At 32.0% G+C, this 26,758-nt stretch overlaps 1 protein-coding gene across 1 annotated transcript in view; it reads left to right on the top strand.

Annotated features, from left to right (window-relative positions):
* Nucleotides 1–21,012, top strand: part of LOC139498906 (uncharacterized) — a 46,693-nt gene extending 25,681 nt beyond the window's left edge. Inside the window, exons 6-12 of the mRNA XM_071287496.1 lie at nt 1,011–1,460; nt 10,955–11,112; nt 12,550–13,758; nt 14,045–14,125; nt 17,935–18,015; nt 18,828–19,281; nt 19,556–21,012. Of these exons, the coding sequence (XP_071143597.1) occupies nt 1,011–1,460; nt 10,955–11,112; nt 12,550–13,758; nt 14,045–14,125; nt 17,935–18,015; nt 18,828–19,281; nt 19,556–19,605 (2,483 nt within the window). The 3' untranslated portion in view covers nt 19,606–21,012. The remainder of the gene's footprint in view (nt 1–1,010; nt 1,461–10,954; nt 11,113–12,549; nt 13,759–14,044; nt 14,126–17,934; nt 18,016–18,827; nt 19,282–19,555) is intronic.
* The last annotated feature ends 5,746 nt before the right edge of the window (nt 21,013–26,758 follow it).

The raw sequence follows: 26,758 nt of genomic DNA, 5'->3' as shown, positions 1-26,758 counted from the left end.
TTAAGTTCATCTGTCCCTAACCTTGACCCTTTATAAATAGTTTGTGAAACTTCAATTTTTTTGTCAGACACAGGCTAGACATTTCAGTATATATGCAATCTTTTAAGTTCATCTGTCCCTAACCTTGACCCTTTATAAATAGTTTGTGAAACTTCAATTTTTCTGTCAGACACAAGCTAGACATTTTAGTGTATGCAGTCTTTTAAGTTCATTTGTCCGTAATCTAAACCCCTATACATAGTTTGTGAAACTAAATTTCTTTCTGTCAGACGCAGGACTGCCAGAAAGAAAACGTTTGCTGATCCTTCCAGACATTTGGTGCTTCTTAATTTTTTTAAAACTCATTACCTAATTTGTAAGAACAGATATTAGGGTGGAATAATATACGAAATTTTTATTCTGTAACTGTTCATTGCTTATTTTATACCTTTAACTAAATAAACAGTGTTTCTCCGGGGAGATAAGGGTCTTAATTAAATTGGTAGATTTTTTAATTATTTGCCAACATGTAGTTTATATCATGCTTTTTTTCAAAATTTTAATAGAAAGAATGGGTCACAGGATTTTTTTTTCAAGCTTCAGGTTTTACAAAATTGTCAGATTTTCTATAGATTTTACAAACAGTGAAAACTAATTTTGAATGATAGAAAGTAAAATAAACGATAGAATTTTCAGAAAATAAAATGAAAAACTTGGATGGCAGAACTTGTTTTTTCTTGCTACCAAAAACAATATATAAATTTACAACACATTCTTTTTAATAGCTGGTTAATCAGCTGAGTTTTCACCCTTTTTACTGCTATGTTAAAATAAAATTGTAACATACATTTAATATGTGGAAACAGTTCTAATTATAAGATAAAACTAATTTTTAGATGAAAAATCTTACAACTGAATTACAATCCTATCTAAAAAAAACATATAATTCTATAAAGCTGTAGACCATTTTTTTTTAATATTTTACAATCTAAGATGGCGGTAGAAATATTTCTTTTATTTTCTATTGATAGGAAACTATGAAGAAACTGAAACTCATGCAAGACTATTGAAAGAATATGAGGGAAAACTTCAGGACAAAGGAACAATGGAAGAACCAGTACAATCCCATATTGCCATTAAGGACAACACACCAGCAACAAGTTTTGATGAATCAAAAAAATCAGGGACAGTATATCAGCAGCCTAAAATAATGACACCTCTAGTAACCACTGAATCTCAAGTTGAACCTCCAGTAACCTCGCAGAAACCAAACCAATCATTAGAACAGGCAAAAAAGGATATTGAAACTATGCTTAAATCAAATGTTGATTTACATGACAAAGAGGAGTATGCCACATTATTGTTATGGGATTTTGCAGGAGATGAAGAATTTTACCACACACATCAAACTTTTTTATCACAAGATGCAATTTATATTGTTGTTACAAAACTGAATGAGGCTGACGACAAAAAAGCAAAAGGTAACATTTTATATAGTGATAATTAAAATATTTAACATTCATTTTATTTTTACTAACCTTAAGATGCATAACTATATATACCCACTATTCCTTCAAGTACCATGAGTACAGAGAAAAATATGTGTAGCAATTAGTCAATTAATAAAATTAATTATACCATTGCAATTCCAGATACGCATTTCTTCAACAATGACTGTCTCTTCAGTGATGATTCATGCCAAAATTTTGAAAAAACAAAACCTAATACAAACAGATTTTTGTTTTTTCTGAAATTGTTTTGCATTTCACAGCGGAATATAACTGTTACTTTAATCATTCATCCCTTATTTTATTGATTTTGTATTTGCACTGTATCATAGATCAAATTCATTCGTTCAGTGTATGTTTACTTGTGTTAATATGTCTTTTGGTTGAGTTAAGTCATTTCAATTGATATTTTATATTGTATTTTTCTATGTTGTGATGTTACACAATTGTTTCAGATAAGGGTGAAGGTTTGGTACAATTAAAACGTTTAAACCCGCTGAGCTTGTTTGCACCTGCCCTAAGTCAGGTATCTGATGTTCAGTAGTTGTCGTTTGTTGATGTGGTTCATAAGTATTTCTCGTTTGTCGTTTTTTATATAGATTAGAACGTTAGTTTTCCATTTTGAATGGTTTTACACTTGTAATTTTTAGGGCCCTTTATAGCTTGCTGTGCTGTGTGAGCCAAGGCTCCGTGTTAAAGACCGTACTTTGACCTATAATGGTTTACTTTTATAAATTGTGACTTGGATGGAGAGTTGTCTTATTGGCAGTCATACCACATCTTCTTATATCTCCGATCTAATTAAAGCATTTGTTTAAAGGACAACTTTATCAGTCACACATCTGTCATATGTATATGCTAGTGGTCGGTAGTTTTATATCTTCCATAAGGTAGAAAAACTGGAAAATCTAAATCTTCTACACAAATAACTTATGGTTTTAAGTTTTTGTGTGCATGACTACTCACATGACAAAATACTATGCGCGCTAACATGTACAATTCTTGCCAGATTTTTATGAAACTTATATCATAGGCTTATATTAGCAATGTCTTGGACGAGTTCGAAAATCAGTGCCGATCAATAATTTTTAAACGAGTTATGCCTCTTGGAAACATTAATTCTATGGAAAATTGCATCGTTAGCGCTCTCATTTGTACAATTATTGCCAGCTTTTTATGACACATATATAATAAGTTTATATCAGCAATGATTTGGACAAATTCAAAAATAAGTACCGATCAATCATTTTAAAAGAGTAATGCCCCTTGGAAATATTAATCACATGGAAACTTGCCTTGTGAGCACTACAATATGTACAATTCTTGCCAGATTAATATAAAATTTATATTATAGGTTTATATCATCAATGTCTTTGACAAATTTGTAAGTCAGTGTTAATAAACAAAAATTTAAAAGAGTTATGCCCCTTGGAAATATTGATTATATGGAAAATTGCTTTGTTAGCGCTCTCATGTGTACAATTCTTGTCAGATTTTTATGAAATTTATTTTATAGGTTTATATCATCAATGTCTCGGATAAATTCGAAAATCAGTGATGAACAATTTTTTTTAAAGAGTTATGCCCCTTGGCAATATTTGTTATATGGAAAATTACACTGTTACCACTCTCCGGTGTACAATTCTTTGAAATATTAATTGTAATGGAAATCGCATAGCATTTGATTTGAAAAAAGTAAAAACACAAAAATACTGAACTCTGAGGAAAAATCAAAAAGGAAAGTGAAGTAAAATTGTTCATCAGGTCAAGATATATCTGCCCTGAAATTTCCAGACAAAACAGACAACCTGTTGTTAGATTGCTGCCCCATAATTGGTAATTTTAAGAAAATTTTGCAGGTTTTGGTTATTTATATCTTCGATATCATTATTATAAGATAGAGATAAAATGTAAACATCAATAATGTACAGAAGAGTAAGATCTACAAATAGTTCAACATGACCAAAATGGTAAATTGAACTTTTAAGGAGTTATTGCCCTTTATAGTCATATATTTAACAATTTTTAGTAGTTTTTTGTAATCTTTTACAAAAATCCTCCCCTCTGAAACAACTGAGGCAAATTTAACCAAACTTTGCCACAATCATCATTAGTCTATCTAGTTTAAAAATGTGTCCAATAACCCGGCCCGCCAAACAAGACGGCGGACATGGCTAGAAGTAGAACATAGGGGTAAAATGCAGGTTTTGGCTTATATCTCTGAAACTATAGCATTAAGAGCAAATCTGACAAGGGATACAAATGTTTTTCAGGTTAAGATCTACCCACCCTGCAATTTCCAAACAAATTTTACAACCTGTAGTTGGGTTGCTGACCCCTTTAGTAGTTATTGCCCTTTATAGTAATTATTTTACAATATTTTGTAAATTTTTGTTATCTTTTACAAAAGTCTTATCCTCTGAAACTACTGAGACAAATTTAACCAAACTTGGCCACAATCATCATTAGGCTTTCTAGTTTAAAATTGTTTCCGATGACCCCACCTACATTTTGTACCAACCAACATGACGGACATGGATAAAACTAGAACATATGGGTAAAATGCAAGTTTTGTCTATTATTTTTTGAACTGTTATAAATATAGAAAATATGAATGGAGCAAAAGTGTTCAGCATAATGAGCTCTACCAATTGTCCTTATACGTCAAAACAGTAAGACAAATTGTTATAGGAGTTAATGCCCATAACATTTTTTTTCATTTTTGCCTATTATCATCTGTTACTCTTCATGTGAGTGATTGCCCTTAATTGATGATTTTGTTTACCCTTTTATAGTGTTTTGAGCAAAAACTAAAGAATATCGAGAGAAACTAAATATACTAAAAGAACAGTAGTACAAGATCAACAAAATAGATATTTTTGTCATGACGTTTATTCTCCTCTACAATGTTGGAAAATGTCCTTTGTTTGATATGCACATATACCAGCTATACCATTGTCTGTCCGTCGTCTTTGTGTGGGACAATAACTCAATAACACTTTAACCAATTATCATGAATCTTTGGTGAATTGTTTATATTGATTGATATAAGCTACCTTTCGATTTTTAAAAATTAGATATTTTACGTCTCCAAGTTCTGGGATTTTTATTCATCAAAAAGAGGAGATTTTCCAGTTTTAAGACAATACAGTGTACCTCAAAAATAGTTTGTTTTCATGCAATTTTCGTGACTCGTTTATACCTAATAAAATAACTCCTCTTAGTTTTTGTCTCTCCTTTACGGAGTCAAAAATCAAGACATAGGTATGCTGTTCCCGGAGGCGTCAACAATGTATTAGTTTGTGATTAGGTCTAGTTGATGGTCAACAATTAGTGAAATTGCAATGATATTTAGTGTGCAGTTTAATTAGCGTCGGCACATCTCAAAGACAAACTAAAAGACAAATTGAATGAGTTGGAATTGCTTTGCTTCATAAAAAAGAATGGCCAACGTAGATACAAGTATCTTGTCCTCGGGAGGGATAAATCCTACTTTGTAAAGGATCACTCTGATTCAAACAAAAAATTCTCTGAAACTGATATTATCAAGATGCTTGATTTCTTGATTGACAACATATTTGTTTCGTTTGGAGGACGTGTTTTTCAACAGACTGTCGGCATTCCAATGGGAACACCATGTGCCCCTCTACTTGCCGACTTGTTTCTTAATTATTATGAGGCTGAATTTAGGCAGGAACCTCTCAGGAAGAAAGACAAGAAGTTAGCAATATCCTTTAACTCTACTTTCCGCTATATAGATGATGTTCTTTCACTAAATAATTCAAAATTTGGTGAGTATATGGAACGCATCTATCCAGTCGAACTAGAGATAAAGGATACTACAGATACAGTTAAGACGGCCTCATATCTTGACTTACATTTAGAAATTGACAATGAGGGTCGGTTGAAAACAAAACTTTACGACAAAAAAGAGATGATTTCAGCTTTCCAATTGTGAACTTTCCCTTTCTAAGTAGCAACATTCAAGCAGCACCTGCATACGGGGTATATATCTTCCAATTGATACGATATTCCGATGCTTGCATTTTCTATCATGATTTTCTTGATAGAGGGTTGCTGCTCAGATGGAAGCTATTAAAACAAGAGTTCCAAATAGTTAAGTTGAAACAATTTCTTCGTAAATTTTACGGACGCCATCACTAGTTGGTTGACCGTTATGGAATAAAAGAGGGACGAAAGATACCAAAGGGACAGTTTCACAAATGATATCGGATATGTTCCTAACTTCGTAACTACAATCCCCTCCCCTTTCAATGAATATGATCTACCGAATTAGACTATTTACCGGATTTGTTATCACATAAGCAACACCATGGGTGCCACATGTGGAGCAGGATCTGCTTACCCTTCCGGAGCACCTTAGATAACCCCTGGTTTTTGGTGGGGTTCGTGTTGTTTATTCTTTAGTTTTCTATGTTGTGTCATGTGTACTATTGTTTGTCTGTTTGTCTTTCATTTTTAGCCATGGCGTTGTCAGTTTATTTTAGATTAATGAGTTTGACTGTCCCTTTGGTATCTTTCGTCCCTCTCTCATAACCATGGTGATTCTTTGGCCCCAAACCACTCAGTCATGGTATATTGACTTTAAAACTTTGCTTAGTTTACATGTATTAGTGTATTGGGAACCACTAGTGTATGTCAATGATATTTGGCATGCGATTGTATAAGCATTGGCATATCTTATTATACCCCACGCGCAGGGTATAATGTTTTTGACCCGTTTGTCCATCCGTCTGTCCGTCCGCCTGTCTGTCCACTTGTCAGTCCGTCAGTACTGTTTCTTGTCATTGCAACTCCTCTCAAACCACTCAACAGAATTTCATGAAACCTTTTTAGATAATAAGGACAGACTATGTAGATGTGCATATCTACAGGAAATTACGATTCTATTTATTCTAGGAGTTACGCCCCTTTGAACTTATTTGCTTCAATATAACTCTGCAACAGTTTGTCATCACAACTCCTCTGAAACCACACAATAGAATTTTATGAAACGTTGTAGATAATAAGGACATACTACGTAGATGTGCATATCGACAGGAAATTATGATTCTATTATTTTTCTAGGGTTTACGCTGCTTTGAACTTATTTGCTTCAATATACATCTGCAACAGTTTGTCATCGCAACTCCTCTGAAACCACACAACAGAATTTCATTAAACTCTGTAAATATTAAGAACATACTATGTAGATGTGCATATCGACATATAGGAAATTATGATTCAATTTTTTTTTCTTATACATTTTTTTAGCTCACCTGGCCCGAAGGGCCAAGTGAGGTTATGCCATGACTTGGCGTCCGTCGTCTGTCGTCATCGTCGTCTGTCATCATAAACTATTTCAAGAATCTTCTCCTCTGAAACTACTAGACCAAATACTTCCAAACTTTAACTGAATGTTCCTTAGGGTATCTAGTTTATAAATTGTATCCGAAACTTTGAAATATCAACAAACATGGTCGCCATGGCTAAAAATAGAACATAGGGGTCAAATGCAGTTTTTGGCTTATATCTCAAAAACGAAAGCATTTAGAGCAAATCTGACATGAGGTAAAAATGTTCATTAGGTCAAGATCTATCAGCCCTGAAATTTTCAGATGAATCAAACAACCCATTGTTGGGTTGCTGCCACTTAATTGGTAATTTTAAGGAAATTTTGCAGTTTTTGGTCATTATCTTAAATATTATTATAGATAAAGATAAACTGTAAACAGTAAAAATGATCAGCAACGTAAGATCTACAAATAAGTTAATATGACCAAAATTGTCAATTGACCCTTTAAGGGGTTATTGTCCTTTAATGACAATTTTTCACAATTTGTTCATCATATTTGCTAACTTTAAAAAATCTTCTCCTCTAAAACTACTCAACCAAATTCAACCAAACTTCAACTGAATGATCAGTAGGGTGTATAAAATAAAGTTTGTGTTTTATTTTCTATTTCGTCAAAAAACATGGCCGTCATGGCTAAAATAGAACACAGGGTAAAATGCAGTTTTTGGCTTATATCTCAAAAACTCCAGCATTTAGATCAAATAAGACAAGAAGTTAAAGTATTTATTAGGTCAAGGTCTACCTGTCCTGAAATTTTCAGCCGAATTGGGTAACTGGTTTTTTAGGTATAATGCCCCTGAATTGATGATTTTAAAGAAATTTTGCAGTTTTTGGTTATTATCTTAAATATTATTATAGACACAGATAAACTGTTAATAGCAAAAATGTTAAGCAAAGTAAGATCTACAAATAAGTCAATTTGACCAAAATTGTCAATTGATCCCTTAAGCAGTTATTGCCCTTTAAAGACTTTTTTCACAATTTTTTCATCATGTTGACTTACTTTAAAAAAATCTTCTCCTTTGAAACTGCTGTATCAATTTCAGCCAAACTTAGGCTAAATGAGTTTCAGAGTATCTAGTATAAATTTTATATTTTATTTCCTTGTATGTCAAGAAACATAGCTCCTATGGCTAAAATAGAACATAGGAGAAAATGATTTTTTTTTTTGCTTTTGAAGAAAATAGGACGATTCAAAGAACATTTAAATAAATTGAAAAGCCAAAATAATCATTGATGAGAGATTTAACCAAAAAAATTAAGGTGAAAGATTCAGGCTCTTGAGAGCCTCTTGTTTCTTCTTACAGTTATTTTATTTTTCCAGTGACAATGTGGGGGCTTGGGGTTTGTGAGTGTGCATACTAAGGTTTTTTGATTTCCATAAAGATTATTAGGGGACGACCTCTCAGTCATAGTCTATTGCCCTTTACATCTGTGTTTAGTTTTCATGTATTAGTTTGTAATTAGGTCAGTTTATGGGGAACTGTTTGTGGTAGGTCAATGGTAATTGGTATACAGTTGTATAAACATTAGCACATCTCATTTCCATGGTGACTATTTGGTCTTTACCCCTCAGTCATGGTCTATTGACCTAGAAACTTTTGCTTAGTTTGCATTTTTTAGTGTGTGATTAGGTCAGATTAAGATGTATTGGCATTTGCAAGTATTATTTCCAAGGAGACTATAAAACACCACCCCCTCTTTATGGTTCATTGATTTTGAAACGTTTACATAGTTTACAAGTTAATGTTTGTGTTTAGTTTTGTTTAAAGGGAACGACTTATGAAAAGTCTATGCAGTTGTATTAGCATTGGCACATCTCATTTGCATGGAGATTGTTTAGCCCTATACCGTAACTTGCAAAATACATGTTAAAGTATTGCTATTTTAATTTCAACATTTGCATTATAAAAATAACAAGTAAGTGAGACATAACTCTGTGATTACAGTTTATTTCTATAAATTTATGATATGACATTGAGGATCCTGGAGTTATAGAACTTTTTTTTCAAAAAGCGACGGGCATATCATGTGCTCATGGAACAGCTCTTTATTAATATATGCAATGCATTGTAATAGTTAGATATCACCAGACGTTGGGTTAAATTAACATTAAAGAAAACTGCAGCAATTCCTTTTTCTAATCTTTCTTTTCTACAAAGAGTATATAGCATGTGCACATTATGTCACAATGATATTCATAAAGTTGTGATAAATTATCTCCAATTGGCTTTTCTGTTATCATTGATGGTTCTGCCAAAAGGTCAAGGGAATTACAATTATTTATAGACTGATTTTTTTGTTTTCTGAAGTGTTTTTTAACTAGGTCAAACAAAAGTGAAAGATACCAAAGATAAAAAAAAAACGAAAAACGATCAAAAGAAAAACAACAGTATACAAAATAAAACATAGAAACTCATAAATAAACAGTATCTGAGGTGTATCTGAAAAAAAATGCAGTTACAGCAAAACTGAAAAAAGTCAAAGTTTGCCTTCTCTGAAAAAATCCGGTAAAATGGACAATCCTGTTTTGAAGTCAATTGCTCCGGAGATGTCCATTTTTAGCAGTTATTATTTTTGTTTAATATCTTGAAATAAAATAGAAAATGTCATAAATAAAGTAATGGAAATTGATAATCAATACTTTGTAAAAGTTTTTTTTCTTAATGACGATTTGACTTAATGTTGCAATTTTTTGTTGGTAAATTGTCTTTTAACCTTTAAAACACAGAGAGGAATTGAGTGTAGACAGCAAGATATGACTCCTTGTAGGAATAATTACTGTGAATTCATTTTTAGATATTGTCCTGAAAACTCTAATAGTTTAGAAAAGAATAGGAAAATGATCAGCTGGATAAGATTATCAAATAAGCAAACATAAGCGATTTGAGTAAAAGAGTAAATGGCATATGTTTGCCATATGAGGGATTCAGGCTCTTAGGAGTCTCTTGTTAGCTCACTAAGCCCATTTTAACAAACTTGGCAGGAATAATAATTCATTTAATTTCAATAGAACAAAACATGTCTCCTTTCAAACTACAGTGCTGAATGTTTTGAATGTTAATGAGATTGATTGGGAGACCCTCTACATATGGACCTCATTATACAAATTAATACAAAGCTCACCAGGTGTGTCTGCCTTCATGTTAAGTCAACAATACTGTATAGACATTTTGATTCAATCATTTTTATTGGAGTAAATGGACTTTGAACTTTTTTGGAGTATTGGGACATTGACTCATTATATATGAAATTATATGAAATCAAGATGAAAAGGAAAAGGTGTGAAATTTAGCAGACGCCTTGTTGGATTTATTGCCCTTAAATTTATAGTTTTATTTTACAAATGTTTAGCATTATGCAGATTATATTTAAACCTTCTATAGATTATTAAAAACTGTCAACGGTAACACAAGATCGTTGGCACCAGTTGTACAATATAATTATATCATTGATTGATTGTTTTTTTTATTAGTTGGTGTTAAATGCCACTTTCAGCACTGTCTTTTTTTATGGTGGTCGGTTTTTACCTGCGTCGCAAAAGATGCAGATCAAAGTAATGGCTCCATCCCCTCTGTTCGTAAGAAATCTATCATAAACTTGTCTTAGTTTCTATAATAGGGAGTACTTTGATATTTTGTCTGCAGCTTCATAGTGTTAAGTTGTAGCGAGTAAGCAATTTTTGTCGAACCTGCGACTTCTGTTGCAGAAAGCAGAACACAAAATGATAGTGATTTAACAGCAGATGTGGCGTTCCCTAACTACTTAAAAACTTTATGTTTTAGAAGGTGGACGACTTGGATGCTCATATTTTATATATAGATGCCTTATGTTATGAAGTTTCTGCCTGTCATATGTCCATTGTCCTTGACCTCATATTCATGGTTCAATGACTACTTCAAATAAAAACTTCAGAGTGTTTGTAATGTTAATTTCTCTCTTATTATGAGTAATAGGATACTAATATGTAGCACATGTAATAGCATTCCTTGCAAGGTCATCGTGTGTATCTAGGAAAGCGCTTCATACGCACAAAATTAGTAAGATAAATTCAAAACATTCATGACATTAAACTTGAAAAAATGAATTCTTTATACACATTTCTTTGTAGATTTATTCCAATTGTGGATGGATTCAATACATTGTTACAGTAGACTGGAAGAGGACATAAATAAATCTGATGCCAGCAAGAGAACATCATATGATCTTGATCCACCTGTAGTTATTGTTGGCACTTGGAAAGATGCCTTGGTCTGTGATGTAGAAGAGGTATTGGAAATTACAAATTTTGTCAGACGTTTGTATAAAAAAGAAGATGTGGTATAATAGCCAATGAGACAACTCTTCAAAATGAGACTAACTGACACAGTAAATAACAACTATAGGTCATCGTACGGCCATTAACAATGAGAAAACCCCATACATGATAGTGTTTATTTGTACTTAAACCAATGAGGACGTCAGCCTATTCATCTACCATGGATTCTTTTTAAAGATTCAACGCTTCCTAAATCCATCGCTGAAATGGACTCAACTAATTATATTCTATTGTTTTCTTTGTGTGTCTAATTTCATTAAGTTTGAATTGGTCAATTAACTGATTTCTGTTCACTAATGAAATTATTTAAAAAAATTACCTTTATTTTGTAAATTTGTATATGCCTGCACTGGGAATCGAACCCGTCCATGAATTCGGTTACGTTTTACTTACATCAACATATCAACGAAGCCTCTCGGCTACCAGAAGGTTACAATTTTGTTGTCAAATTTATATATATAAATGAATATATGATATACATCGGTACAACGGACACACAGGGATAATACCTTCATAGATACATGTACAATAATAGGCAATCGTATAGTATGAGTTGGTAGCCGCGAGATTTCATGGTTAGGCTCAATGAGTTAGAACTTGTCGTTTTAGGTTCGAATCCTTGTATTCTTTTTGTTATATTTTTCAATATTTTTTTTGTTTTTGTGGATATTTTGTTAAATAAAAGAGAGTTCGATCGTTTATTAACGGATTATTGTTGGCTATTCCACATGTTTGAAATGAAAATGTTTACATTCCAGGTGTCCATTTTTGTTTTATAAATTAATATTGTATTATTTCATCTGTTTATTCGCAAATTCCCCATTTCCATTCTTAACTTGAATAGAAATAAGATCGAATGTTTTTAATTTTGTCAAAACAGATAATATTCAGATGCCTGATAAATGAAGATCTTTAACGGCTGACGTGTTGTGTTATATTAGAATTGTTAAAACCATTTAATTGTGATATATGATATTGTTTGTCACGATAACATGGTTATTAAAACTTCCTTGCAATACTTTCTAATTAAGAATAGGCTTTTATTTTGAAAAGACATTAATACAATAGTTTAAGTTATAGATACAATGGATACACGTTGATTCATGAAAAACAAACCATTCGCCCTCCGGGCTCATGGTTTCTTTTTCAAGAACCAACGCTTATCCATTGTATTTATATCACAGATATCACTGTTTTACTGTTTCACCGGACCAACACACAATATCTACATGATAGCTTTATCAGATTGTAAGGTTTAAAGTGTTCATAGGAAAAGCAATCCATTTTAATAGTTTTCAAAAGATCTTTCAATAACTTCTGAAAAATGATATTTGGTACAGTAAACTCACCATTCATGTAGGTAACAGGATTACAATTATTTTGTTTAGATTGATGATGCATGCAGAGAAAATTTTTTAAAGTATACGGAGAATATATCAGAAGATGAACTAGGACATATAAGGCAAGAATACTTCATTTCCAACACAGAAGATGATCCCAGTGTATTCCAGCAAATACGAGAAAACATCCTTAACTTAGCCAGAAAAATGAAAACATGGAACAAAGCATATCCTTTAAAGTTTATTCAGCTGGAAAAACAACTTCAAGAAAAGAAGAAGGTGTTACCTATAATCTCCTTTCAGGAAATTCAGAAAATTGCTTTTGATTCGCCTCAGTCACTTAATGATGAAGAACTCAGATTGTTCCTGGAATTTCACCATGAGATCAGAGCTTTAGTTCATTTCAAAGATCTTCCCTCTTACATTATTTTAGACACACAGTGGTTGTCAAATGCTTTTAGATGTATAGTAACTGCAAAGAAATTTCGAGACATTAGTATCAGAAATATAAAAAAATGGGATGTATTGTACAGTAGAGGCAAATTATATAGTGAGGTTTTAGACGATGTATTCAGAAAGGAAAACAATTTTTCAAAACACAAGGGTCATATTCTGAATGTCATGGAGAAATTTGATATCATTATACGTCCGATCATATCAGATAGAGATGTTGCTGATCAAACACTTTGCTACTATGTACCTTGTATGATTAAATCAGAACCTGAGTATGACATATACGAAATGTTTAATGTGACAGAAAACACATGTACTAAGTCTACCTGGTTATGTTATAAGTTTAGGTTTCTACCACCTCATTTAATGAATCATTTAATTGCTTCTCTGTGCAGGAAATATACAGTTGCAGAATTTATCACTAAGGAACAGAAAAGACAGGTTGCTCTTTTCAGAGACTCAGCTGTCTTTGAGTTACAGAAAACGACAAAATTAACAAAATTACACGTGATTAAATGTCCGAATTTGATCCAAATTCAGGTTTGGCAATTTGGTAAAGAACGTGAAGGAGGTTTGTTCAAATTCATTGACGAATTTGTGACAGAGGAAATTGTGAAAGTTATAAGCACAAGATTTAAGATGTCTAATGTGAACTTTGAGAAAAAATGGGAATGTGGCCATACAAAACCAGAGTCTGTAACAGGATCAAATGACTTTTTTAGTGAAGAGCAGATTGCAGAATATTACTGTGAAACATGTACATGCACCCATATATACATTGGTGAATGGCAAGATCTGCAAAAAGTAAGTGAAGCATTTTATCTATTTCATAGAAACTTTGCTAGAAGGAGAAGGGTATGTTGGTTAATCTCTGTGCATCCTTCCTGAAATTTGATAGCAAGCCTCACGTAGGCATGCCAAACTATAGGGTGCTTTTATACCTGTTGCCTTTTAGTTATTCTGTTTTCTGGCTCTTCATTATCTACAACTTTGTCCGAGTCATTAATTGCTATCATTTAACACCATCTTGCACACACCCTTTTTCAGTCTCAATAATAATAATGAAATATTTTTTTTTAAATTATTTTAGCTGTCCAAAAGTTGTGAAAATGATCCAGGATTGAATCCTACCACAGAAAGTATCAGTCTAGTCCGAACTACATCCTCTAAGGTAACAAGTAAAAGTCATCGTGTTGTCGATGATAGACTAGACAGATTATTACCATACATGTACATAAAGTTTTATTCAAGATGTATAGGTTTCATAAAAGTGGAAATTAGATAAATAAAGGCAACAGTAGTATACCCCTGTTCAAAACTCATCAATCCATGGACAAAAAACAAAATCGGGGTAACAAACTAAAACCAAGGGAAACGCATTAAATATAAGAGGAGAACAACGACACAACACCGAAACGCAACACACACAGAAACGGACCAAGCATCAGACAAAACACCACGAGATAAATAAATATACATGAAAACCAAATACATGAATTTGGGATAGACAAGTACCGTGCCACGTCTTATCTCAATATTTTATAAAGCTTGATTATGTTGTCAACTTGATATAACCTCAAATTATTTCAACGTGTAACATGGAAGATTTTGTGTATCGTTGTTCTTGACTTTGGCACCGTTCCAGTAACATAAGTAAGGTGTCTTGGGTTCGCTGCCTATGTCAAGTGTTTTTAACATATGACGTCATTAAGCTTTGTGTACATTAGGCATTACAGAATGAAATTACATTTGATATGAAGAAGATGTTCATGTGAAAAATGTGAGAGTTGTATATATAAATATGATAGAACTCATACTTCTCCATTGCCACAGAGAAAAAGTAGTCTGATTGAGACCTTTGAAAGTCATTGTGACTTATGAATAGAAAATTGAAATGTTGCATTTCATTAAATACTATACAGGATGAGCCTTAACAAAACTCATATTGTGTATTACTCGTTCCTATAACCATACATAATAGTCTCTTAATAACGGAAAAAGGTAAATGGCAACATCCATAGGAAAATATAGATTCCACCACTGTTACAAGTGTGATATGAAATTTCTCCACTAGAGAAAGTAAAATTTTAATATCTTAAGCGCAAAACTTGCTGAGCTTTTAAATAATTAAAATTAAAATGTTGAGAGTGTCTTAAGTTCTCATCTAAATTAATATACGTATTACATGTTTTATTTTAGGTTTTCTGGTTTAAACTTTGTATTTGATTCGGTTTTCCAACTATTTTGATACGAACCCTACTGATGAGTCTTACGTAGATGAAACACGTCTTTCGTACCATATTATAAGCCATGTATCTTTGTTGACTTGATATAACTTGTATTACTGTATAACTGATTGAACAATATCAAAAATGTCCCATATTTTGGCTTTTTTCAAAAGAGAAATGTGCTATGATTGCCTATGAAACATGTAACTACCAGATTTTGAATGAAGTGAACTTCAACTGTGCAGCGTTCAACAATGAACAAAAAAAATCAAAAACACTAATGGCCTTATTTAAAATGCTTAATGACAAAACAATAAACGAAATGAAACCATGACAGACATGACTAACGACAAAGACTGAATTACATACATGTTATAAATGTGTTTTTTTTTCAATAGAACTTGGGATATAGTCTCGGGAAAAATATTTTAGAAATAAAATATATACAGAAGCCTCTTCATGATCAAAATAAATCATCTGATTGTTTATTTATTACCTACAAGTTTCCGTAAATCTTGATATTTTGGTGATGTTTACTAAAAAGGTATTGGTTTAATTTTGATATGTCAAAAACTTACACTTTGTGACACTACTGTCTTTTTATTTTGATATAATCAATTTGTTTGTTAGTTGTTTGTTATCGGATAATATGCAAAACGCCTGAAGAAAGGAAAATTCAAGCACAGTAAATAAACACATTTGGGATAGCACATAAAACATACTCTCTAATATAATTAATCCGATCATATCAATTGCAATTAATTTGAGGGTAGATCAAAGTGCCATTTCCATTTAAATTGGTCTGGTAATTTTAAGAAAGCATTAAAAAGATTATTTTCCTGGTACGTCAAATGATGTTTTGACCCACTAATTATATAATAAATTTCATCAAATGTTTATACTTAAACTTCTTTAGAGGATAATTGCAACTTATAAGTATTAACATTTCTTATGGTGTTTTAAATTATGATTATCAAAAATTGTATTAAATGTTTCAATATAGTGTTTCATTATATAATTATGGCGCTTTCATTTCAAGCACCAAATAAATCGAGATATCACTATAACCAAAATTTTACCATTTACGGTATTTATACATTTAGAAAATGAACTTTTATATTTTTTTTGTTTTACTTCAATTGATGTCTAGTGATTAGTTGTCCCATTAACCATGTTAACAATCATATCATTCATCTTATTTTTATATCATTTAGTAATTTTTAGTAACCATAACAAAATTTACTTCTCTTAAACCATTGGGTCTAAATTTCCATCAAAGGTAAACTAAATCTAGTATATAATATGTGATTTCCCCTTGCTAAACTTCCATCATTGCCACTATAACTTGAAATAAAGCCTAAGGGTTAATACACGGTATATGTACAATGTCGGAAAATATAAAATTCAGAAACCGTAAGAAAAGCAAGGGTTGCCTAACTTGTCTTCTGTTTAGTAGAGAGTACACAGATACTCTATATTTTTCGACAATACATGTACTAGTATATTATTTTCATTCTGCCATTCAGTATTGATGTTGAGTTTTAATTTTTTTTATCAATTAAAAGTCTCTAAGTAAAGAAATTGACATTACTTAGATGCAGTCAACATGAACTGTGACGTAAAATTGAATTGAAAAAGCTGTTCGCTTGCAACAGCAACAGGATATCAGGAGACTATTTACGTAAACTATATAGTTTTTGATGGTTTTTTTTCTGTTTATATGTACACACGTATATGTACATGTATATTAAGTAAAATTGTCGATTGCAGGATAAATTGCAAATATTCGCCTAGTAACTTAAAAATTAAAAATTAAAAAATTATGATTTTAAAACGCCAATTAACTTTATATAGGGATAACTGTACTCAAATGAGAAAATTGTTTCGTTAGTTTTCCTCAAAACATACATACACAATGTGTAATAAGCAAAAAGCTATCAACGAACAATGAACTAATGCAACTGATGGTGTCTCGTTTGGCCAACAGGTCTAGTAGTTCATTACTTTCACAGTATCACTAGCCTGTCAAGATGGTGTGAGTTCGAACTTTGAACATTGAAGGTTTTTTCGACTCTGATCTCACTGAACTTTAACTAGTATTAGCAGTTTTCTTGGCGAAGGTCATTGGTTCTTTCCGAGCACTCCTGCTTCCTCAAATAATAAAAACCGACAGTTTGATAAAGCTGACCGTGGCTTTAAAACCAACAATCATCGATCATGGAATATTTGAAGAGAAATAATAATTTAATTGAGCGCGCCTGACCATGACATATCAAATATGTTCTAGTTTTACAATACCAATGGTAATATAGTTTTTGATCTGTTGGTCCGTCTGTCTGTCCATCTGTGAGTCATTTTCGTTTCCAAATGCCAATACTTTATATCTGATTACAACCATTCCTGAATTTATCCTCACATTTAGTATGAGGAAGATCATTACTGATTTTGAAGTCACCACATTAAAGGCCAAGGGCAAAGTTACTAAATATAATTAAAACTCCCTGCAAATATTGCTTCCAGATGCTAAAACAAATATTTTAGGATTGCAACTGTACATGGATCATATGATCAGATATAATAAGATCCCTATTGAAAGTTTCTAACACATCTAGATATTTTGTCATAAAGTTACTGCCCGAAATTAAAGTAAACAGAAATGTCATTATAAGCTGTAGCCTTTTACTTATGGGAAGGAGTGGTGTTGGTATATGTAAGCTTGCTAACTAATGGTTCTTCAGTTTGTTAATTGCAGGTGTGTGTCCGTGTCAAGGCTGGTATCCGAGACATTTCAAATATCTATGGAGAGTCATCATCAGCAGCCAGTTTGACAGGGGTATGTTATATCACACTTCTAGTGTTGTTTTCATCTGCTAAGAAACTAGGATAAACTATTGTTTTGTTATTATTTTTTGGACAATATTTAGAGATTTTGGTTGTGAGAAAATATTCCTATTGATTAAAAAGTTTGTTTTTTTTTATTGCTAGCTGATTGGTTTTTTGTTGCAGCAAACTTTTTCAACCACATGACTATTTCGTCGACAGTTGATTCACCCAACAATTCTAATGCAATTTGTTTGTAACGATAATTTTCATTGGACGTTGACAAATATTTTGAGGGGTTAGATTCCACGCTCTACCAGTCCGTAACTAAGAAAGCCACCATTTTTAATTCCGATTTTTTTGGGGTATGTAAGTTTAAAAAAAATAAACAAGATAGTCACATTTTGAGCCTCAAAATCTTCTTTTTGTCTATATTGAAACCATTCTGAAGCGTACGAAAAGTAAAGATACGTTAATTATTCATGTTTGACATCCAGAGTATACATATGACGTCACATTGTTTAGATGCTAAAGACGATGTAACAGTTTCGCTGACTTTTTCATTTATGGCATTTTATAGCCAAAATATTTATCAAATGACATTTCTTTTAATATGTGACATTAGAATGGAGATAACTGTATTGTATTTTAAGCTTGGCCTTCGTAAAACTTGATTTTACTGTCGCAAGGTTAACTCAATTTGCGACAGTAAAATCTACAATTTACGAAGGCCAAGCTTAAAATACAATACAGTCATCTCCTAATTCTATTAAGCCTTATTTTAGCCTTTTACATCATAATTCTCTACTTTTATATGCATTTCAGTTCACAAATGAGGAAATAAATTTTACAAAGATGGGCATTATTGTACTGAATATTCTAGCTGATGCTTCATATGACTTATTGAAACAAGACAAACCAAATATACGTCCAAGGAGGGAATGTGATATAACAAACTTGTACAGTGAGCACAGAAATCTTAATAAACATATTCCAAGTAATTCATGGGGCGGTTCATGGCAAAGAATTCAAAATACAGACTTAGCTATTGGAGATGATATTGAGCGCATAAGACTGACAAGGAATGAATTACAACACTCTAGAATATTTCATTTGGATGATACACGTTTTAATGAATTATGTAACATATTGAGTGACCTTTTAAAAAGGTTTGATAACCATAACAAACCAGCTATATTGTATACAGATCAACTAAATAAGATTTTGGCGAAAACTGTTTCTGCGGAGGAAGTGAAATTAATTAAAAACGAAATATTCGGTAAATATACTTTAAACAGTTGGCCTTTTTCAAATGTTTCCTTGTTATGCTCAAATAATTTTTATCCAGACTTATTTGTCACTTATAAATTTAAGTAGTTAATAAATAGCTTGGTTATGTCTGTTGACTGTGACCATATGTTGGGCTCTATTGTCTGATAATCACTTTTTGTAATGATCGGAATAATCATATCTGTAAAACTTAGATTTGAAGTAAATTTTAGACCAGGAGCGTTTTTATTATTGCAGTTACAATATATTTTGTTTTATTTCAGGAATGACTATTGAAGTTGACTTTGAACACCAAGTTAATCTTCCAGCATAATAAAGAAATAAACTCATTCCTACGATTTGTTTCAGCGAACAGTGATGTACCGGTATGCACTTTATTAAACAGATACATATTACCATAGCAACAGATGTGCATTAAACATTCCCTTTATGAACAGACGAAAATGAACGAGATGAAATGCTACTGATTAAAGTCAGTACTCCAACTGATCATTCATTGAATCATAACTAAAAGTAACGGGCAGCATTATAAAATGGACCAAAGCTGAATTATAGACTGAAGTTAAAAAAGTACCAATTTCGTACTGGTTTTTTTTAAATTTAATTACCTGCATCAAATATTATAATGTAAATATAAGAACCGTTTTGAATACCAAATTATTTTTAAATTATGTATATAAAATTAGCATTTGAGTACACATATGTATATATATGTAAGACTGAAATATAGAAAATGTGTATAGTACATTGAGAAGCTTGAGACAAAACAAAAACGAATTGTCTGTGTGTTTTTTATCAGCAAGATTTGTATATGAATTATTTTAAGTTTTTTTTCTTTAAGGGGATCTGGGGAATATGAAAGAATTTGTTAGTTTTTGATTGATTATATCGACTGCTTTTCTTTTCTTGGCATGACGTAATGATTGCCATATGTCCTAGTTATTTATCTGTAGCAAAAGAGAAAATCTATTTGAACCTTTAAATCTCTTTCTGTTTGTAGTCATGGAGATCTGCTTTATTGATGTATAACCATCATCTTGTTTCATACATATAAGGAAAATAAAAAAAAAATATATAAGAATTATATCGTCTGAATATTTTCAGGTGTTATTTAAAATATTTGTCTGTTGGTAAAAAAAAGTAGGCAGTAATATATCAACTCTTATTATATAAATCAAATAGTCATAACTAAATCATTTCAAGCTCGTTTATTATTATATTGAAATTAAATAACTCGAGTTTATACCAACATGATCAAGCAATATTCAACTCTTTCTAGTTATGAAACCTACAATCCACCATTTTCAAACATAAGAATATGCTTGTACCAAGTCAGGAATATGACAGTTGTTATCCATTCGTTTTATGTGTTTGAGCCTTTGATTTTGCTATTTGATTAGGGACTTTCCGTTTTGAATTTTCCTCGGCGCTCGGTATTTTTGTGATTTTACTTTTTATAAGACAATTTATGGTCATCATGTTCAATTGATAGTTGCTTAATGTCCAGCGGCCAATATTAAATGCAAATTCAACATTGTTCCCTGAAAAAGAAGAAGTTCACATGATAGCAGAGTACAGGTTATCAAAGGAATAGAGACAGTACCCCCTATAAACATCCCTGTAATGGTGTCTTTTTTTTACTTCAATTGTTTCAGTAAATATACTGTGTATTGCAAAATGTATTATTCTAATTGTATATCAATAAAAATTATATATCTGCTTCCTCTGTTAAAAATGTTTAAGATCGAAATAGGATTATATTTCATATAAGTAAATATTCTAGAAATTTGTCTGTATCTATTCAAATCTTATTTCATGGTTTCATATGCAGCGATAGACTTCGACCTTTAAATTTTGTTTGCTTGTTAAGGTGGAGAATATGGTATATAAAGAACATTTCAATATGTTTCTGAGCATAGGGTGGCGCCACTGTAACCTTCTGCGAAAACTAACATAAAATTTCTAAAGTCATTATGTCATCCTGTATTGTTCCTATTATCTTGAAAATCATAATTGATAGAGAGAAAAATCATCAACAAGACAAGGTTTACAAAAAGGACAAATGGCCGCTTTAACTAGTGTAATATAGCGGTCACGAAGTTTCGTAACGGTAATTTTAAGAAAACGACCTTTTCACATTGCCCATGCGCACGTGTGAAACAGCCCAGAGGTTAAGGATGAATTGCCTATGTGCACTTGTGTAATAGATTCTAGGTAAATTGTATCTATCTCTTTATCAATTGATCCCCCAATAAAATAACCGTTACGATATTGCAAAACTGTGCTGAAAGTGGCGTTAAACAACAACTATCAATCAATCAATCAATCAGTATTATGTGACCAATGTATCGGGATTGTTTTGTAACAAACGAAAAGTTTTCTGTTTTTATTAACAGTACCGCTGGGCTTCCACTTGAAATTTCCACGGGAATTTATGGTCTTTACTTTAGTCTTCTGTTGTCATCCGTATCAATAAAGAGATAATCCAAATTGCAGATTTGAAGTGAGATTAAAAAAACGCCTTTAATAAGTGGGTGATGTATATATGCCAGAACAGAAGTATTAATATACAATATTAATATTAAGCAAAATTTTGTATACGTATTTTTAAAAGAACGAAAAGTCTTCCTAAGCATATATGCGTGCCTAAGTTGAAATATACTGTGGAATATATTTCTAGTTTAAAAATCGTATGAATGTAATCTGTGTTAAATCTGGTGATGATTCAGTGGTCAACGATTGTGATAGTGATTTTCCGTGAGAATTGGATTTGCAAATTTGAAAATAATATATTTGTTAAACTTTAAACTTGTTGCCTTTTGTTAGCTATTTTTCGTTTGTTTCTTTGTCAATTGTTTTCTTCTATTTATTTATATTGTAGTCCTGTAATGTTGTGTTGTCATTTTAATGTTATATTTCACATGGCCATAAAAGAGGGATGTTTGGCATGCCACAAAACTAGCCAAGTCAGGAATATGGCCATTGTTATATTATAGTTCGTTTCTGTGTGTGTTACGTATTAACGTTGTGTTTCCGTTGTGTCGTTTGTTTTCTCTTATTTTTGAGTGTAAAACATTACTATAAGACGTGTCACGGTATACTTATCTATCCCAAATTCATATATTTGGTTTTGATGTTATATTTGTTATTCTCAAAGGATTTTGTCTAATGCTTAGTCCGTTTCTGTGTGTGTTACATTTTAATGTTGTGTCGTTCTCCTCTTATATTTAATGCGTTTCTCTCAGTTTTAGTTTGTTACCCCGATTTTGTTTTAGTCCATGGATTTATGAGTTTTGAACAGCGGTATACTACTGTTTTATTTAATGAAATGCAACATTTCAATTTTCTATTCATAAGTCACAATGACTTTCAAAGGTCTCAATCAGACTACTTTTTCTCTGTGGCAATGGAGAAGTATGAGTTCTATCATATTTATATATACAACTCTCACATTTTTCACATGAACATCTTCTTTTTATCAAATGTAATTTCATTCTGTAATGCCTAATGTACACAAAGCTTAATGACGTCATATGTTAAAAACACTTGACATAGGCAGCGAACCCACGACACCTTACTTATGTTACTGGAACGGTGCCAAAGTCAAGAACAACGATACACAAAATTGTCCATGTTACACGTTGAAATAATTTGAGGTTATATCAAGTTGACAACATAATCAAGCTTTATAAAATATTGAGATAAGACGTGGCACGGTACTTGTCTATCCCAAATTCATATATTTGGTTTTGATGTTATATTTGTTATTCTCAAAGGATTTTGTCTAATGCTTAGTCCGTTTCTGTGTGTGTTACATTTTAATGTTGTGTCGTTGTTCTCCTCTTATATTTAATGCGTTTCTCTCAGTTTTAGTTTGTTACCCCGATTTTGTTTTAGTCCATGGATTTATGAGTTTTGAACAGCGGTATACTACTGTTGCCTTTATTTAATTCCTGTTCTCTGAGATGCCGTATTTTGTAAGTACACAAACCTTTATTCTTAGTAAATGCAATTAGCATCTGTCAGATGACATGTTACCATTACGATGTTTTGAAGTGTCCAAATCACTTGCAAGAAGATGAAAAGATGATTTGTGGACTAGATCTGATTTGGCTATCTTTTGTTTAAGAACTTTATGTTGAATGCTATTTTATGTATGAACTACTAGCCAAAATAGTTGCATGCTTTTTTTTTTTATTATATAGATATAGGAAGATGTGGTATGAGTGCCAATGAGACAACTCTCCATCCAGTAACAATTTATAAAAGTAAACTTGCTAAAATTGCTATGGATGATTCCGACAACAAAAGTAGGCGTGTTATACACCATTGTGAAGATAAATCAATTTAGATTTACGACATAACAAGTTTTAGTGGTGTTGACAGCCGAGAAATCGGCATATAACGGAATTAGGTCACCGCCTTATTTTTTTCCAAATCGCGAGTTAAGTACCTTGTGTTATATAAAGGTATATAGGAAAAACAATCTGAGACGAGTGCCTGTGAAAGGGCCCAAAAATTACTAGTGTAATACCATTCAAACGGGAAAACCAACGGTCTAATCTATGTATGTCTTTTTTTTTTTCGACACAAAAAGCTTAATTCAATATTACATGGATTTGTATTTATAGCTTAAAATTCCTTAAAAGTACAATAAAATTGAGAATTTTAATAAATACTCAAAATGTACATTCTACAAAGATACTCACATTTGTTCATATCAATGTTTGTTGTTTAATTACGGAATTTCACTGCACATCTCTGCCGCACATCATAAAAAAAACTGAAGTATGTTTATTTCAGTTTTCCTTTGCAAGTGGTTCGAACACGGATTAACTGACACGTCTACTTTCACCTTTGTCATTATTTGAATGATTTGTATTACATAAATTTGATTACAGAATCTGTATTGATTTTATGTCGTTTACAGACAATTTACTAAAATACTTTTCATGTTTAGGGTTATAACTGTGTCATTTGTAGTGTTTAGAAAGAAGCCATTATAACAGTGTTCGATCCTTGAACTACACAGACTATGATAGATGCAATTGTAAAATATTCATGTAATTGCTAATCTTCTTTCATTCGTTATGGATCAATGGGTCTATCACCTGTTGACCCGGTTGATTACTAGCACGTGCCATTGATCTCGATCTTTAAAAACATAACATACTAAATTACACCAAGGATTTATATAGTAAGAAGGATTGGATTCTCGTTGGTTATCGTTTATCTTACTATAGCAATGATTGATTAATTGTTATTATGGGTACTGAATAACAAATAAGAATATATTGTTTTAATGAAAAGCTCTATCCAGTGGTATTTTATTTATAATTTTTACACAGTCTCATCACGGGCTAAGCGCAGTTTTAGAAGCTTAATGCACTTATGTGGGCTAATAGCGTTTAGATGCACAACTGTGTGATGTAAATTGTGGCTGCGTATTTATACATCACAAACAGTAAAGAGGGATGCATTTGTTTAGAAGTGGATATTCTGTCAGAAGGCATACGTGGATGCCTTTTATACAGCCTACATAGTCAGAAAGGATGCATTTCTTTAGAATTAAGTTGTCTGTCGAAAAGCAGAGATGGCTGCGTATTTATATATTCCTCAGATTAATAAAAGATGCATATCTTTAGAATGGGGTATTGGGTTGGAAGAAAGACGTGGTTGCGTATTAATACATCAAACACAGTAAACAGATACATTTCTTTAGAATGGGGTATTGAGTTGGAAGAAAGACGTGGCTGCGTATTTATACATCAAACACAGTAAAACGATGCATTTCTTTAGAATGCGGTACTGGGTTGGAAGAAAGACGTGGTTGCGTATTAATACATCAAACACAGTAAAAAGATGCATTTCTTTAGAATGGGGTATTGAAATGGGAGAAAGACGTGGCTGCGTATTTATACATTTCAGAGAATGACATTTTTAAAGAAGATACATTTCTTTAGAATGGAGTATTGGATGCATGTCTTTAGAATTGGGTTTTTCTTCCGGAAGGCAGACGTGGCTGCATATTTATACATCTAAAACAGTAAAAGGATGCATTTTTTTAGACCGGGATTCTCTGTCGGAAGTCCAGCGTGGCTGCGTATTTATACATCCCACACAGTAAAAAAGGATGCATTTCTTTAGAATGGGGTATTATCGGAAGACAGACGTGGATGCGTAATTATACATCATACACAGTCAGAAAGGATGCGGGTCTTTAGAATTGGGTTTTCTGTCGAAAGGCAGACGTGGCGGCATATTTATAAACATTAAAATACACGAAAAGGATGCATTTCGTTAAAATAAAGTTTCTGTCGGAAAGCAGGTGTGTCTGCGTGTTTATACATCACAAACAATATAAAGGATGCATTTCTTAAAACAAGGTATTCTTTAGGAAGGCAGTCTTGAGTCGTATAAATACATCCCAAACAGTAATCAAAGTACTGAAGTACTGAACATCGGATGACTACAAGTTCTGGTGGATGGTCATATCTCTATACCTGAGGTACATAGATATATTTTTTCTAAGACAAGTTCCTATGCGGATGATGAATAAATGATAGGAAATTCAACCTCACCATTAAGATTATTATATTGTAGTAATATAATCATTTGTTATCGGTATAATTTGGTTTGTTGTTATATATTATAATTTAATATAACTTTTATATATATTGCAGACAATCTCCCAAGATTCTTCCGCATGCATTAACACAAATTTCATGATTTGTTACTGAAACATATAATATTTCTCACGACAAAACATTTTCATTTCATTTATCTATGTTTCTAAAAAATAATTTCATGAATATTTATTGATGAAATAATATATATCCATGTCACAAGTGAAAAGGAATGTTATTTTGCACTCGACAATGTCCGCGTATTTATTCGATTTACACGAAGTGATGGATGCTTAAAAACGCAAGGGCCGTTTGCAGAGTTTCTCTCGCGGTCATCGCTGTAAAATGGATGCATTTCTGTAGAATGCTTTTCTTTCGGAAATTATGTTTTTTTTCAAAAAATATTATGTTCAGTGAAAAGGAAAAAAATCTTATAGAGACTCATATATAAACCTTCCTTAAGTTTAAATGGTAGTTCACGTTCGAGGCGGTACCAAGTCCTATTTTTGTCTATTGATTTATACGACCTTTTTTTTACGTTTTTTTGTTAAAATATTTGCAATTGCCAATTTTTCTGTTAGTGGTCGAGTGGACAAGCTGCGTTCAGTTTCAATTAGAAGTAATATAACATATTTCTTATAACTATGTAATTAAGATACAATAACAATATATGAAGTTGACAGATTTAATTATCAGTACAATTGTGGACACAGATCAGTGTGGATAGTTCTTGTTTGAAACGTATTGGTGTGTTTGACCTTAGGAGTATTATATAGTAATACTTCCATTGATTGACAAATTGTTCTCCAGTAATTTATGCATGCTGGTTTCATTTAAACG

This window comes from Mytilus edulis, chromosome 12 (assembly GCF_963676685.1).
Source record: "Mytilus edulis chromosome 12, xbMytEdul2.2, whole genome shotgun sequence".
Classification (NCBI taxonomy): domain Eukaryota; kingdom Metazoa; phylum Mollusca; class Bivalvia; order Mytilida; family Mytilidae; genus Mytilus; species Mytilus edulis.
The sequence above is the reverse complement of the archived record's forward strand: the minus strand, read 5'-3'. Positions and strand labels throughout refer to the sequence as shown.